This window comes from Strix uralensis, chromosome 4 (assembly GCF_047716275.1).
Source record: "Strix uralensis isolate ZFMK-TIS-50842 chromosome 4, bStrUra1, whole genome shotgun sequence".
NCBI classification, from domain to species: Eukaryota; Metazoa; Chordata; class Aves; order Strigiformes; family Strigidae; genus Strix; species Strix uralensis.
The window spans coordinates 58,066,544-58,083,508 of NC_133975.1; the positions used below are offsets into that span (position 1 = coordinate 58,066,544).

Below are 16,965 nucleotides of genomic sequence, written 5' to 3' on the forward strand. Positions count from 1 at the left end.
TGTAATAAATCAATTATTTTCTTGGATTGGAATCCTGGTCGTTTATAACAGGATGATAAAAGATAATTCAAAAAACTTTTCGTGTTCCCCTCTAGTTTAGAATATTGAAAACAACTCAGCCAAAAATAACGCTTTCAAGATTGCCCCCTTTGATTTGGGAAGGTCATTTCTGTGTGTCAGCTAGAATAACCACGATACTCAAAAGTGTCTTGTTTGCATGGGGTTTACATTTGCTTTATTGGTCTTGGCAAACTGATTTGGTTTTCAAAATGTGAAGTTAGTGTGTAAAATCTGAATGGTGGCTCTCTGTTCATAAGACTTAAATGATTCTCATTTTAAAAAGAAAAAAAACCTTCAATACAAGCAGTGTTTTTTGTACAGGAAAAAGTGGTGGGTTTTTTTTATACAAAGGGCATCTTTCTGTAAAAAACTTGTTTCAAATCAGTAGAAGATCTGAAATAGCTATGTAATAATATAACCCTTTGGTGAATGTTCATGTCTGAGCAGAAGGAGAGCTGGCATTTTGATTTCAAGTATCCTTTGAATTATTACTTTGCACACTTTGTTTAGAAATGATTGACATGATTGCTGTAGAGTCTTTGCTTCAGAAATTGGTTGTTTTCCTGCTGAGAATAGTGAGGTCTTCATCTGCAGATATGTAAATCTACTGGAAATATTTTCCTTTGGAGTTTTTTTCTTTTAACTCGAAAAGGGAAAAAATAGTCTGTATATTTCTACCACACAAGTTAAAATCGTTGATCCTAAAGGTAGTTAGATACAATACTTTAGTTATATCTGGAGATTTTTCTAAGTAGATGTTATGCTTGCTAGGAATTTTAAGTCTCTTCAACTTATGTATGTGATGAAAGGAAAGACCTGTGTTTTGAGGCTGATGCCAGGAATATGCAGTGGTAGATACTGCTGGCACATGGTTTTGAAGTGACATGTAACTGCTTCTGGCTGCTGAGGATTAGTTGTTGTCAGCCCACTTTAGATTTAAAAGTTACTTTAGACTCTTCACAGTTGAATAAATAACTTTCTCCGCACAGGGTAAGTTAGTATCTTTATAGGAGATTTTCATTAAAATATCATTCTCCTGTATTACATGAGTAAATTCAACACTAGAAAGTACAATTGTGTGATGAATGAAACTGGGTCGTTGTGTGGGAAGGTTTTGCCTATGTAAATAAGATACTGAAACCGCAGGCTCAAAGTTCTGCAAGGACAGCTTTTCCCGGTAAAGCTTTGTTTGACAGCTTTGTTGCTCTCCATTAAGAGATATTTGTCATTTTTCTTGCATTGATTGCACACAGACACATGTGCACACAAACACGCACATTTTCAGGTTTAATTTTCTTCAGCTTTTATTTGGACCACATAAAAGAATACCTAAAGTTTCTGCCTCAGTAAATACCAGCAATTGTTAACGCAGTTGTAGTTAGAGAACACTTTTTTGCTGTACATCTGCATGATACCTGCTGAAGGCTTTCATGAATAAATAATGATTACTTTTTAACCTTACTACTTGCTTTAGCTGAATGGTTAAATCCTGTTTTTCTTTAGCTGTGCTACAAGATACTGTTTTTACGTGTAGAAAAGCCAATATTAATGTAAAAGTAACAAATTTCAAGATTTTTTACCAACATTGAACTATGTAAGATAACTAGTAGGCAGGTTTCAGACATTAAAAGTATTGTGAATTAAAATTGAAAAGGGAGATCAACGTTCCTATGAACTACCTAACCAATATAATTATTTTGCAGACTATTGCTGACATAAAATATCAAACTCTTGAGTTTCTGAGGAGAATCTTTAAAATTTACTTTTAGCAGCTAGGGTTTTTGACAAGGGTTATTATACCTATTGCTCTGACAAACCCGAAAGAAAAAGATTGGATGTTGAGAGATACTTTTAAAATGTATTTTTGTTCTCAAGTGAGACCTGTCTTAGGGAGAGGGGGTAAATGTTTCTTGCTTCTTTACCTTTTTGTAACTACTGTGCCTGTTCTTAATTAAGGAGGTAGTGTGAATGTTCACTTTGTTAGGATAAGGTTACAAAATTCAATAAAATACCCAAGAAAAAGTGTTCTACTTGGTATCAACAGATAGATTTTGGTGTAGTTCTGATTATTATTCTGCTATCTGATTTATGGGTAGTTTATTCTGTAGTTATAACAGTAATCTAAAGCTTTCACTCCCCAGTAAAACCCTAGAGAGTGAACCACAGTACAGATTCTTTGAGTTCCTGTGGCATATGCTGACCTTGCAGGGTTGTCCAGATGCATCTGAGTCCACTTATATTTCTGAATTTATAGGCATATGTGTGTGTCTGTAATTGTGAAGTCCATCACCTGTTGAGCAAGTTTTATGAAGATACTTTGAAGCATGAGTAGCAGCTAATTTTTTTTTTTCTTTTTAATATTCAATGAAAGGCCCTGGATACACTGTAATTCGGAAAATTAAGCTTTTAGAAATTAAAAAACCCCAAACCAACCGTGTCAATTTTTGATGTAAGCTTTCTGTTCCAAAGATTTGGATGTATTTTGGGTTTGGAAATCAGTGCTTAAGGTCAAAGAAGCAAGGTAGCATGTTGTGGGTGTTGCATCTTTTCCATCATGGGATTTATGTGAGAATTCCTTCTGCACGTGGTGATCATTTATCATAAGATTCTGATAGTACTATTAAAATATTAATGCGGTGGGATCCAAAAGGTATACACTGCTAAAAAAATACGTAAGGCTGGCCAACTGTTTTGGCATATGAGCTGCTACTTAAATTTCAGACTGCACTATGAAGCGCAACCAGATGAATCTCTACTGAACTTCCAGGGGACCTGGCAGATGTAAGTGGGTGTGTAACTTGTTAAGGCTTAAGTCAAGTAGTGCAAAGAAGTTGCTTTTCTTGAGCCATGTTGTGAACCTTCCATGTCTGTTGAATTACTGGGCAGTCTTCTAAGATTAATAAAATAAGTTACATATAACTTTGTATACAGTCTTTGTTACTGAAAATTTTTGGTAGCTCTGAAGGCAAAAATTTTGTTACAAACTGCATCCAAACTGCTTGACTTTTGTCTTAACCTGGACAGAACTCTTTGTAATTATGTCTCTGCTTTGTTTAGTCCTTGGGGTGTCTGCTCAGAGATGGGAAAGAGTACAAAGTTAATTCAGAATTGGTCTGAGACAAGCATTAGTGAAAACTTCTGTCTGAATACAAATTTAGCACCAGCTTACAGCCAGGATGTGAATGAAGTTGCAAGTACTCTTAACTTACCTTAACCCTTTGAATGTTGCAGCGCGTTAAATTGTGATGCAGTTAATTAATATGTTGTGGCTGGCATCTGAAATGAAGAAATTAACAGTCAGAATCCAATAGAACTGTTAAGCAGGTATTCTTTATTAGCAGCGCTGGCGTCATCCTGGGGATTCTCCACCATAAGGGCTCCCAAGAACTAGCAAGGGACATCAGTTTACATACACCCAAATCGTACATATTCATTAGATTTCCTGGAAAGGGGTGTCTTATGATAATGAGTTCCCGGAATTCATTTACATAGTCTGAGCATGCATAGTAGAAATAGAGTGAGGGTCTTCAGTGGTCGAGGGAAGAAGTACGTGGTCTTCACCGTGTCTGCTCTTTCAGAGCATGCGCAGTGAAGTCCAGGTGTCTTATTCCTAAATCGACGAGATCGACGAGATCGTCCTCCCTAGATAGTATCTCTCTGTCCTTTTTGTTCGAGTTCCCCTTATCTTAGATTGCCCAAGTGCCCACTGAAGGCTTGGAGTCTGCTATCAGTGAGTTACATAGGGAGCGTTACTTTCCTCTAGACAGACAAAGAGGCCTAGGGAAAACAGCTGAGTCGTCCTTGGGAAACAAACACATGCAAAACTTTCATGCATCACAGTTTAGTCTTAATCAGAAATTCATTGGTTTGAGCCCTTTCACATCTAAGTCTTGAAATGCAAACTTCAACAAAAGACTACAATAATTTTTACTTCTGACTATTCAGTTTCTAATGATCTCTACCAAACAGTTCCAAGAGTTCCATTTTAATTCAAATTAAGCCTGTCATAATACTTGTAAAGTAAAAATTTCATGCTTTTACCTTTATTTGTTCTAATATATGTCTGTCTTCTTCATTCATTGCTTCTCATAGATTTGATTTTGGCTATCTCATTAATGCTGTGACTTGCTTGGGACTTTGTCTTTAAAGGAAAAAATGTACCAGACCTGTCTTCGTGTTTAAAAATAATCATTACTGAGTAACTTCTGTTGCCTCACAGTTGGTATCAGTGGATGGCCTTTTTTTTGTGCAATGTTCCATCACATTTTAAAAAAATCTCTTTCATGCTGCAGTGTTTTTCAATATGAAAAAGTTTGGTTGTGTGTGTTTTTACTACTTAACGTCCATTTAAAATAGGGAGGGGTAGGCTCTTAGGGCTACTAAAAGACCTGTCTGCAGCTGGGACTGAACCTGATTTATCTGGCAGCCAGAAGGGTTGAACTGCAGCCTCCAGAGCTAGCAAATCATTCCTTAGGGCTGGCATTGCTTCTTGAATGGACTGTGTTAGACATGTTAGTTGTTTGGAAATCTGCAAAGCAATTATTCTGACTCTCTCAGTGCAAAAGATGTGAGTTGAAATAACATATGGCAGAAATGTACAACTTTGCCTAATAATTTGCTGCTTGGCAAATTGCTTTCAATACTAACTACACAGGAGTTTATAGTTGATGAATATTTTAAAACTTGTATTTAAGTGCTCAAAAAAACCCCATCAGGCTGTTAAACTGTTTAAAGCCCCAGTTATAGCAATCACCTGTTTGGGGAGAATGAGGAAGATAGAATTCTTATGTCTTTTTGCAATTTGAAGTCTGCAAAACTGTATTGCCAAACTTTACAATACCCTCTTATGTTTTAGTCTGTAATTCCATTTTACTCATATTAAAAAGAGCATTCCTTCTTTAGCAAAATACAAGGATAATAGTTAAAATTTCATTTGGTCTTTTATAGTGCCATGTTTCTAGTACCTGGTAGGGGATCACTGATCTAGTACTGGAGTCAAAAATAAGGTTCCATGATGATTTATTTGACAATAACTTCTAGATTTTGAGTTTTTTACACTGCAATTTATCAATATTGCTCAAAATTTTGACAAAAATACAGTGGGTTTTTGGGGTTGTTTGGGTTGGGTGGTTTTTGAGGGGTTTTTGTTGTTTGGTTGGGGTTTTTTTGGTCGTTGCTAGCTGTTGCTTTTCAAGTGTTTGCCATTCTTCTGCCGAAAATACTTAGGTATGTCTCCTTTGCTGTATGTGGAGAAGGACATCTATGTTTTGATCGTTTACATGCATTTGCTTAGGGCCTTAAACCATATTTTTTAGTTGTGTAAACTTACTTTGACAAGGTGAGATTCAGGAAACCTACTACATTCTTCCCTTACAGAGCTAACAACATACTTAATTTTGAAAGATGGATGAGCTGGTAGTTAAATCTTAACTGATCTGAGCCTGGCTTTTAAATGTGGGTGAAATGATATTTAAGTGTAATGGGGCGCACTGTGTCTTTTTGCTCCATTGTAACAAGGAAACCAGGGCTTTGATTGTGCTTAAGCAGTCTCAAGCAATGCTAATGTCGAAGATACTTCTGTTTCCTTCTCAGCATTACACTGCTGCTTACTGATACCTTAGCCTATTTGTATATTGGTTTAAAAGGCACATTTTTTGAAAACAGTTTGTGAACAGCTTCATGTTTTACTTTATTTTGTGATTGAGGAATTAGATTTTTCTACAGATAAAACTGTGGAAAACCTGTGTTTTGCAGTAAATCTGATTCTTCTCTGTCTTTTGAAGCCTGGAAACATTTAATCTTTAGAATTGCATTTCCTGAGAATGAATATTTGAGTGTAAAAGCCATGATTGCATACAATGTGTAGCAGATATAAAACCAGTGAAACACCCAATCTTTTGTGGTAGTGATAGGTAAGGGCATGAAATTTACTGAATATAGCTTATTTCCAAAATTTTCTAGAAATAGAATTATATCACTGCAAACTTGTAACTATTTCTAGACCATTGCCTCCGTAATGACAAATTGAGAGCTGTTGCTGATCTGTGCTTTAATTAGAGTGAAGTAGGGAGATGATAAAGTCAAAACTAAAACTTGATCTCAGAACTAATCAGTTGTAGCTCTCCTCAGGTTTTTTTAATAGTTTAAATTTTCATAGTTTTGAAAACTAAGTTTTTCTACCAGAAATGTGAAATCAAATCAGCTATTGTTAATCTTAGTCAAAGATGTTTACAGCATCAGGTCTAGAATATTTTATCAGAAGTTAGGAGAAACCTGGAAGAGAGCATTGATTGTTAAAGCTGACATTGTTAATTCTCTGACAGGACAAGATGGGACAAGTTACAACAGTTTCCTAGTTGCACTGATACTTTGGTTTAGCAAAAGATAAGAGTTCCATTCTTTTTTCTTTCTGTTTTGATCTGCTCACTACTGTTCCTTACTTTGCAGAATAAAAAGGTGTGATGTGAGATTCTTAAATCCGATTCACTGTGTCCTGACAGTTCATAGAAGTGCAAAGCATGGTAAAGCAGAATCTGGCAAGCAGCTGGCATGTTCTGTTATATTTATGGGTTTTTGTAAGATTGTCTGCCAGAAACGACCATACTCAAAAAAGATGCTCAGATAGAAGTCATTGAACACACTTCTTGCAGAAACAGAGTGATTGTTGATACTTTCTATCTTTTACAGAAAATAGAACACTTTGCTATACAAGTTGGCCACAATAAAGCATCTTGAGACATCTCACAGAAGAAAAGGAGTTTGATTTGAGAGCTGCTTGAGACTTAAGACCAAAGGCTTAGGAAGAGGAATTGCCATTAAATATGCTTTCTATAGTTTAAATTAATGAACTTTATTTAGCATGGAAGAAATTACCGTTGTATTGCTGAAAACTTTTAGAATAAGGCAGATCCCACTGGTTCTGCTTCTTAATGACAAACTTCTAACTTGAACAGAGAACCTCAACTGAAAAACAAACATGTCTTTTTGCAGACTTCTGTTTTCTCCCGTAGTGGCTCCTTGCCTAATCTTAAGTCTTGGTTGGAGGCTGTTCATGAACATGTCATTCTCTGTAAGGCATATGTTTATGCTATCTGGGCCATCTTGTGATTTCTATCTGCTCTTTGCTAAAGGTTAGTAGGATTGGCTTTGCTGTAGAAATACTTGATTCCTCCATAGCTAGCACAAAGTGAAGAGCAGTGATGGTTTGGATCAAAGCAGCTGTGCAATGAAGAATGCTGTCGAGGTGTGGGGAGCTGTGAAAGTTTACCCTCTTACTGTGGATGAGTTAGTGTATATGTGGGAGAGGGAGAGAGGAGAAGCAGGCAGTTGTGATTTTGTTTCTTTTTACATATTTTGAGATTCAACATGTGCTCAGGGTAACCACCTGAAACACACATGGCATTTGGTTGTGTTGCATTAAGGCCGGTGGGAAAGAATGAGAAGAAGAAATACCTGAGCAGCAGTCACCTGAGAGAACAGCATAAAACTTTACTGAATTTAAAATGCCAAAATAAAGCTGCATCACTGTCATAGATGTATTTGATGCATGCATGCAGAACATGATCTGTAGGCAGTAAGTCTTACTAAACAGCCTGTGGGTTAGATTTTGTACAGTTAGTAACCTTACTTTGTGTGTTGATGTTAACAAAGCATTGTAAGAAAAAGCTGAGAACTTCGAAGTATTGAGCTGTTTTAAACCTCCAGCTGGAAAAAGGAATGCTTGAAGATAATTATTTTATGTTTTGAGAATCGGTTGGCTTCCAATTTCTGGTTTTTTGGTTAAATGATTGCTTTTCCAATAGTGAAAAGTAATTGGTTCCATGTTTGGACTATGGATAGATTCCAAAAACAATTTTTAGAGTTTAAGTTTTAAGTCTTGTCATTAATTTTATGGAGGTTTTGGCTTTTTTCTTGCTTTTAGAAACAGAGAATATTAATATTGAAGAGTAAGCTACAACAAGATTTATGTTTTTAGCATCTTCTTGGTGTGTTCTTTTTTTGATCTAGATACTTCTGAGGTCAAGGCCAATGTTGATAAACCAGTATTTATAAAACGTTGAAATTTTAGGGTAATTTGTACTATATGGGAAGTCTTGATTTATTGTAGAGAGTTTGCCACTTTGGGGACCCTTCCACATGATGTGTTGAGAAATGAAGTAGAATAATGCCTGTTTTCTCCTGTGAAGGTACTACAGTTACTTAGCAGACCACAGGAGGCAGTGCTTTCTGTTGAAAAAAATATAGGCAACTCTTAATCAGCAAGTAGAACGATGAGAAATTAAACAACTTTGATTGTGTAACTTCATTAATAACTGCAGGAGTTGAGTCTTTCATGTGAAGACTGAGTTCCATTGTAGTGGAGCAGGTGGATTTTGAAGCAGTTCCAAATGTCTTGCAGGTAACAAAGTAGTCCTCAGAGATCTGAAATTAATCAGTTTCCCTTAGCTGATCAACCAGGTAACTTCAGGAGGTTACCCTTTTCAGAAAGTCTGAATATAGCTACTCCTTACTTGTTTTTCAGAACTATTTTTTGTGTGAAGGGAAAGCAGCTTGTTAGTCACAATTTTATGAAGTGACTTTACTTTCAGTTGGCCTCTGGAACATTTCCTGCAAAACATGTCAGAATGTATCTGTAATAAGATATGATTCTATTTTTTTAAGCTATATAGTATTCCTGGTTTTCTTTCCTGTTTTTACTTTGTGTATCACCAATAGGAGTTGGTTGGGTGAGGGAGGTGTTTGTGTGTGTGTGTGTCTGTGTGTCTGTGTGTCTGTGTGTGTGTGTGTATCTTACAAAAAAATTATGCACCCTTTTTAGATACAGGTGTTATCACTCTGCTGTATGGGTTCCTATGCCTATGAAGCAGTTCATTTCAGCCTGTTGGCTCTTTATATTACTATTGGAAATACCTATTCCTTTGTGTTATTGTTACAATACTAGGTTTACAGAAATTTATTTGACAAGTGGGAAAATGTCTACCCGTTGTAATCATGTAACTTCATTTCCAGATCTTCAGTTCATTAGCCAACTTGGCTAAAACCTATAAAATGTACCAATTCTGTTCACTTTGAAGTTTTAGGAGCATTTCTGTTGTTGTTGGCAAAGTTTCCACTGTTAGTATTGTGTTCCCTGGAGAGAATATGTAGCTTGCAAGAAATCTTACTGGTATGCAGACAGTAATACCCCAGGCTTTGTATTGTGCTGTGTTGGCCATAATAGTTTTATGTCTATTTGCATTTGACATCTAAATCAGTAATTTATTGGAGTCACTGTTTTCCTTTTTACAACCCTCTGTTTTCAGACTGCACATGAAAACAAAATTATTTATTAGCAGAGATTAATTTGAATAATGAAATTACTTTAGTTGTCCTGGAGAGATTATTTTACTGCTCTTATCTCCATGAGAGTTTCTTTTGAAAGAAAAATCTGTTGTGGATGAGTGGAAGGTGTGATGGCAGAAGTACTCTTACATCTTTAAGTGAAATGGTGTGTGTAAAACAGACTTTGATTGTATTAAGTTGCAAAGAAGGCAAGATGTGTGTTCATTCATCACTTTTGCAGGAGTAATATACTGCATGCACCATCTGACTACTGTATCTCTCTCTGGCTTTGTGAATTTTACTTTGAGAACTTTTAATTACACTATTCCTGATTCGGTGTCTTTCACTTTTTTTAAAAAAAATTTTAAAAAGATGTATAACTGTGGAGAACTGACTTCTTTGTAATAGAAGATCAGATATCAAATGTAAGTTGATACTGAGAGTGCAGCAAAGGTGATATGTTGATACTGCCACAAGTGGAATTGTATTTGTTCACCTTTCAGGTATTTCTAGAGCTGTTTTGTTTTCAGCATGGCTTTTGTTGTAAATCCCAACAGAGAATATTTGTACGTTAAAAACAGATTTAGGTCATAGTGTCAGAATAATCTTGCAATAAAATGGGAAGTTTTCTGCCAGTTTGATGTGAAAAAAGGCGTTTTCGGGCTCTGATAAAGTTGAGGAGACAATACATGCATCTGGATTGCCATTTCCTTACCAGTTCTTCCCTTTGTTGCCGTTGAAGGGCAAATTCACAGGAATTACATCACTGTTGCTTGGAAGATCTGCAAGGCATATTTTCTTCCCACCTATAATCAGTTTTCTTGATTTACAGATGAAACAGCTGTTAGTACAGATTCTTTCTTCATCTAGATACTGAGTGGGAGGGTAAAAGCATTATCTGCTGCAGATAGGAGTGACAGTAACTATTTCATTACTCTGTTACTATTATATGAGCTTTTATGGCTAGACACAAACGTAGCAGAGAAGGAAGCAGGCCAAATTTGTTAGCTTTCAAGAAATAAGGGCTGTACACAACGCATAGCTGGTTTCTGGAACATTAGAGAAACCCAGTAAAAGCTGTTGAACATCCTAAAAGAATGTTAGACAGCATTTATTTGTGCTCTTGCCTTTACTGGTCTTTTGTGTTTCCTGCTTCTTTAATTTGTTACCTGGGTGCCTGGCCTTTCATTTCAGTGGAAACAAAGTAAGACAATGGAAATCAGTGCTAAAATAACTCTGAAGGTGTAAACCTGCAGTAGAAGTTGTACTAATCAGAGAGGAGTAAAAATGCTGATGAATTCTGCTTAAAAGTAAAATAACAGTAAATTCTTAATGTATGCATAACAACAATTGTATGAAGTATTCGGTATATTCTGAATAAATTTATTAGAGAAGTTTGGAAATTTTTGTTGGATGTTTCCATTTTCTTAGTCTCAATAAAATTCTGTGTACACTTAATAAATTCGTCAACTAAAACCAGGATATAATGTTCTCCTGTTCAACCTTTTCCCTTTTATTTCCTTTCTTTTCTGTTTTTTTCACAACTTTCTTTCTGAGAATGGGGAATTTTTTCTGTTTCATGGAGGAAGAACATGTTTTCTGCAGCTGGGAAGAAAAGTAACTTTTCTTCCAAAATAGTTGAAAGCAGCTGTCAAACATTAGATTCCATTTTAACGTTGCTTTTTGTTTAGGCTGTGCATTAGGAGGTGGGAGCCTAGCTTGTTTGCTTAGCAAATTTTCTTACTCAGCAACTGATTTTAGAACTGCTTCATGTGGTAAGAGATGATAGCATTTTTACACTAAGAAGTCATTAATTTTAGACTGTCTGTTGTTTGTCTAGGTTTTTAGCCCGTTTCTTGGTAAAGATGGCAGCCAACAATGCAGTGCTGAACAGACTGGAGCAGAAGGGTGCAGAGGCCGATCAAGTTATTGAATACCTCAAGCAACAAGTTGCTCTGCTCAAGGAGAAAGCTAGTAAGGAATTACCTATCATATGAAAAACTGTTAACCAGATGGTTAGCATTAAATACTCATAGGAAAAAATGAGAACATGGACAACTTCATTGGTGCTGTCAGCCTTTTAAGTGTGTTTCAAGTTCTCAAAGATAAAGCTTGTAATAGTAGCACTGCTTCACTGTCTTGTGGTTTGTGGGTTTTTTTGAAGCTGCTTATTCCGAAATAGAAAAGGCATGATTTAGGAAGGATTAATGACACAAACAGATTATGGAAATTTGATAGGACACGATTCCACTTGTGGGGGGAGAAAGGGTGTTGGGAAGAATATGAGACTATGCGTTTGCCTAAATGTGTTACTGCTTTTTCACCACTGTGGGATTCTCTCAAGAGTATCATACCTTCAGCTTTGATATTTTGTACATACCGGCATCAGTGAATTAAGGTGCTTCATACTACAAACATGTTCAAGCTTTTTCTAACAGGTTTCTTGGAATTTTTTCTTGTGAGTCTATTTACGGGGCTGAGAAGCTAGTATATTGAGAGGCAACTTGAGTACATAAGTATTGTAAAAAATGGCTATTTCAACAAAAAAAGGATTCCAAAATATTTCTGATGATATGCTTCTTGAAAGTTTTCACTTTTTCAGTGTTTGGCTAACTGTTTTTCACTTTTCTTTAAAAACAAAGCCTCTGTTTGCCAAATGATGAATGCTAGTTATTGAAACCTGTTCTTTTTAATACATTGTCAACTCTAGTCTTGCAGGCATCTCTCCGAGAAGAAAAGAAGCTCCGTGTGGAAAATGCTAAACTGAAGAAAGAAATTGAAGGACTGAAACAGGAGCTAATTCAGGCAGAAATTCGAAATGGAGGTGGGAAAAAAAATCCTGTCCTCATACAACATAGATCTAGCTAGCAGAAAATATGATCAAAACTATCTTAATTCTTCCTGATTTTTATCTTTATGTATGTAACTCTATGCATTTCTTACAAATTCTGGATTTTCCCAGGTTCTGTGCCTATGACAAGTTACTTAATTCCAACATTTTAGTAAGCTGCAAGCCTATGCCAAATCTTAATCAGACATGGAACTAGTTCTCTGTATGTTTTTGCACAGTACATTTCATAATAAACCCCGAATTTGACTGATGACAATGCCTCCTTATAATACCTTAGAAATTGCTGCATGTATAACACTTCTTGATACTCTGAATATTTAATCTAGCATGACTGAAAAACCCTATGGAAAATCAAGCCATAGTTCAAAGTACAGATGGGCATTGACTTATTAGAAAATCTGTGGTAATGTAAAATTAGAAACAACGTGTTTTGAATTTTTGATTCCATGCTTTAGTAAGACCAGCCTATCATTGCACTGTTTTTCCTTCTTTGCACTTCTCTGTGTAGCTGGGTTCAGTTCGCACCATTGTTATATAATCCCTGTTAAAAAAGAAAGGTGAAAAAACAAAACTGAAGTGTTTCAGATCCTTCTTTAAAATTATTTCCAGAGAAAGCCTCTTCTGCCCTCAGCAGCTATTACTATTTTTACCCATGCTGTCAGTATTGTGAATTGGGTGAGATAGTATCCAGTGTAGCTGGCTGCTAGCATTCAACCATACTGAATGTTTTACTGGTAAAACAACAGATTCAGTCTTCAAAAAGACTAGCATTTTATAAATGCAGACAATTCTGTTTCTCCTTTTGGCATGAATAAAGCCCTTTCATGTGCTAAACCAAACCATTAGTTTATATTTCTCCATTGTCTGTTAGTCTGCTGCAGTTCTTGACAGGTATAGGATGTTTCACAGAACCTCTGTTACACTTGAGAGAGAAGTCTCAAGGAATACGATTTTTTTCCAAGATGAGAAAAGACTAGGAAATTAATATTTAGCTTGACGTACATCTTCCTTTATTTAGCTAGTTTATCTAAAAGGTAGTAGGATTAAATTCAGATCTTTTCTTTTGAAGTTAATTAGTGTATGTTAACTTTGACAGTATTATGTAGTTGAGTACAGAAATTAGATGGACACAACATGAAAAATATCACTTTAGATATTTTTTTGAAAATCTGAGAAACACGAAGTCCACAACTAGCAAGCAAAACAGCAAGCAAGTGGTTGTTGGTACAACCAATCTCAGGTTCAAATGATTTAAAGAAATTCTTTATACAAACGTAATTCATGCAAATCGCTTTAGTGTTGAAGAGAGCAGGTATCAAAAAACACAGTGCAGTTCTTCAGGAAAGTTAATAAATGTCTGAAGTGTAAAAAGAAGCATGTATGCAGAGTGAAGAAATGTATAATAGTGACACTAGAAGGATTTGTCAAACAGTTAGTCACAGGTTGAGAGGGACCTAGAAAGATCATCTCGTTAACCTTTCTTGGTAAAGGGAGCCTAGATGATATTGTCTAGCACACTGATGATGCTTACCCAGTACCATGATTTGGTAAAAAGCCTTAATGAGATTCTTGAAGAGCAGAATATGGAAGGGAGGTGATTCTTCTGCTTTCATCTGGTGAGATTGATGATGAGATGGTGTTCAGAATTCTATATCAGCAGCTTAAAAAGAAATACGAAGGTAACATGCAGAATCTAGGGAAGGAAAGTGGGGAATCAGCAGGTTATTTTAGGGCTGCAGGTAATTCCTTAGGATGTGATTATTCAAATTCAGTTTCTTTAGTTACTCAGGAAAAAAAGTTGAGGAATGATCTGACTACAGTATAAAAATGATCTTATGCATAGCAAATTACAGAATAGTCTCCAGTATGACAATAGCTAGAAACTGAAACTACCAAACACAAATGAGAAATAACGAGTTAGTAGCAAAGATAACTAGATATTCAAATAAACTACAAAAAGACATGGTGTTTGCTTATATGTTTTGTTGTATTTAGCACTTTTTCCCCTTTAAAAATGGGAAGGCATTGTTCTTAACTGATCAGAATAATCATATATAGATTGTGAAATGTGTTTTGTAATGTTGTGCTTCACTAAGCAGTTGTGGTTTAGGTATTTAAACAAAATTTTAAGTTCTCTCTACTTTTTCATTTATGTTGGAAAATTAAAATGACATAGTGTTCAAAGTTCTGGTGCCCCTCAACTTTTGTGGTTTTGATTTTAGTAAAACAGATTGCTGTTCCTCCTGGTACAATCGTTTCTACAGCGTCATTTTCAGATGATGTTCCACAACCTACAGCAGTCACATCATCTCCTGGTTCCAAAAATCAAATTAAAGGTGAAGATGAAGAAAAGAAAAAGAAGGAAAAAGCAGAAAAAAGAGGTACTTCAGTTTCCTTAGCAGTGATATACAGTTAAGGCATTTAAATTATGCAAGTGCTTTTACATCAATTTAGGGACAGAAAAAAACAGTTTGTACAGCCACAGTAGGAAGAGTCATGTGCTAACACTTAAAACCTTAGAAGTACTTGGAGCTAATGAAGGCCATCAAGTAAGCTACAGATTCTTACTTAAATGGGATACGTGCCAACTTTTCTTTTAATGTGACTGAACTCCTTTGTTAAAAAAAAAAACCACCCCACAAAAAAACCCAAAACCAAAAAACCCAAGACCCCCAACCTCCAAAACCTTGCAACAGAAAAAAGCAAAACCAAAAAACACACACACACACACACACACAAAGGGAAGGAAAAAAAAAAAGCCATGTGGGGTGTGGAAGGAAATGGATACAAAGTTTAGAGACGTTTTTGGCAGACTGGATGGCTTTCTGTTCTGAGGCTTAGATTTTTTTTTTTTTCTGCCAGGGCAAGTAGAAGGCATAGACCAGTTCAGCAAAATACCTTGCAAGCAATAGTAGCATAACATAATACTAAAGGAAGGGTGCTAAACTGCAGTTTTCTGAATCCTCTAAGTGTTTTTTTTTTTTCCTGGAAAATTCTTACAGGCAGTGAAGTTGCATCAGAATTGATCAGATACATCCATGTCAACACTGGTGAAATTGTGTGGCTAAGAGGAAGTGCTGGGTAGAGGACATAGACAGATAGCATAATCTGGTTTTGGCAACAGGGAAGAAATGTAGGAGGATATGTAGTTTTCCTAATGCCTTTCCTCCTGTTTTTCTTGTTTAGCTGTCTGTATTGACTTCTGTTTAACAAACTCCCTTAATAGAAGAAAGAAGGTGTTTATCACACTTGCACAAAAGTACAGGTGTCTATCTTGTAACTTACTCATGTTTTATAATCATTCTCTTATGCAAATTATTAGTTTGCTATGAAATGATTTGTACAGCTTTTCAGAGTTTGGATATTATGCTGATAGGGCACTGTATCTCTGATTTTTCTGGTGAGCTGTGTGCAGGCTTATAAGCTACTTCATTTTTTTGATGTACTTCAGCTTTTCACACATCAATATTCCACAGAGCTGTAAATATAAAAGCAGAGGCTACATGTCATATCAGTCAATTACTTCACATATTCAGTGGCTACAGAGCAAGTACTCAGTTTGTAAGGAAAAATAAAACTTTTCTTGTATTTCTCCTCATCTTGTATAAGTAGATTTAATTTGAAAAGCAATCTATTTGACTTCTTCCTTCAAGTGACTATATTTGGAAAAAGGTGAAATAGAGCGTGAACATTAAATAGAAGCTCTGAACAGGCTGTTTCTATAAAGTTCAATATCCATTGTAGGTATAGCATTTAAGAATCAGAGTAATCAATACGTAAAATTTGTTTTTTAGTCTTCAAATTGATGAAATTATGGAATATCTCAAATCCCTTTGCTTTCTGTCACCTATCTCATGTTTCCTCTGTGGTTATTCCCATGTTCTTTGTTCCACTCTTGCAAACTTCATCTGTGAAACTTCTCTGGATATTGATTCTGGGCTGACTCTGACACTGGCTAGAGGAGTGCAGTTCTCTCCTTAGCTTGCGGCACTGAAATGGATGTTTCCCATGCATCTGTATATATGCTGTGTACAGACATGCTTTGCTGTGTTCTCTTCTTCCTTATTTGGTGACAGACTTCATTTCTCTAAAGTGAAATAACTAGGGTGCTAGAAGCACGTGGTTTTTTTAACTCCAGACTATTGTAGAGAAATGTCATGAAGTGGAGAACAGTGTGGAATGATACCAAGGACAAAGTTGGGAGGCCTTTGATATAATCTTAGGTATTAAATATTAACTATTTTGACAGTATTTTTTCAGTTTCTCTTCAATTATTGTATATATGACTAGTTTTATTAGTCTATTTGTAGTCTATCTACAATTAGATTAATAAAACCCAGTCATAATCACTAGAGCTTTTTATTCATCATATATGAACTGTAATATTTTTGAAGAGCTATTGCTTATGTTAAAAAACATAATGCCTTTTTATTATTGAATATACTATTTAATTTCAACCATGTACTAGAGCAATGATAAACAAGTTAAATTGCGTGCTGTGACCACTTTTCCTTTTTTCCTCCCTAAAGAAGGGAGTTTAGTTTACATTAATATGTAAGCTGTCTTGGATGAAAGAATAACAGAATATGCTTATTTTAAATAAAGCACTTCTTAGACATTTCTTAATCCCCCAGAGATTGTAGTTGTTAAACAAATCTTGAATGCCTTTTAAACAGGACAATCTTATATACAAACTGGATGTAACTGGCTCATCTCAAAAGGAATATCTAAAT

The 16,965-nt window shown here is 35.6% G+C and overlaps 1 protein-coding gene across 5 annotated transcripts in view; it reads left to right on the forward strand.

Annotated features, from left to right (window-relative positions):
* AIMP1 (aminoacyl tRNA synthetase complex interacting multifunctional protein 1) overlaps positions 1-16,965 on the forward strand; it is a 46,405-nt gene that overhangs the window by 16,045 nt on the left and 13,395 nt on the right. For all 5 annotated transcript variants that reach the window (XM_074866885.1, XM_074866887.1, XM_074866886.1 and 2 more), the window contains exons 2-4: positions 11,222-11,355; positions 12,092-12,205; positions 14,455-14,613. In XM_074866885.1, the coding sequence (XP_074722986.1) occupies positions 11,222-11,355; positions 12,092-12,205; positions 14,455-14,613 (407 nt within the window). The remainder of the gene's footprint in view (positions 1-11,221; positions 11,356-12,091; positions 12,206-14,454; positions 14,614-16,965) is intronic.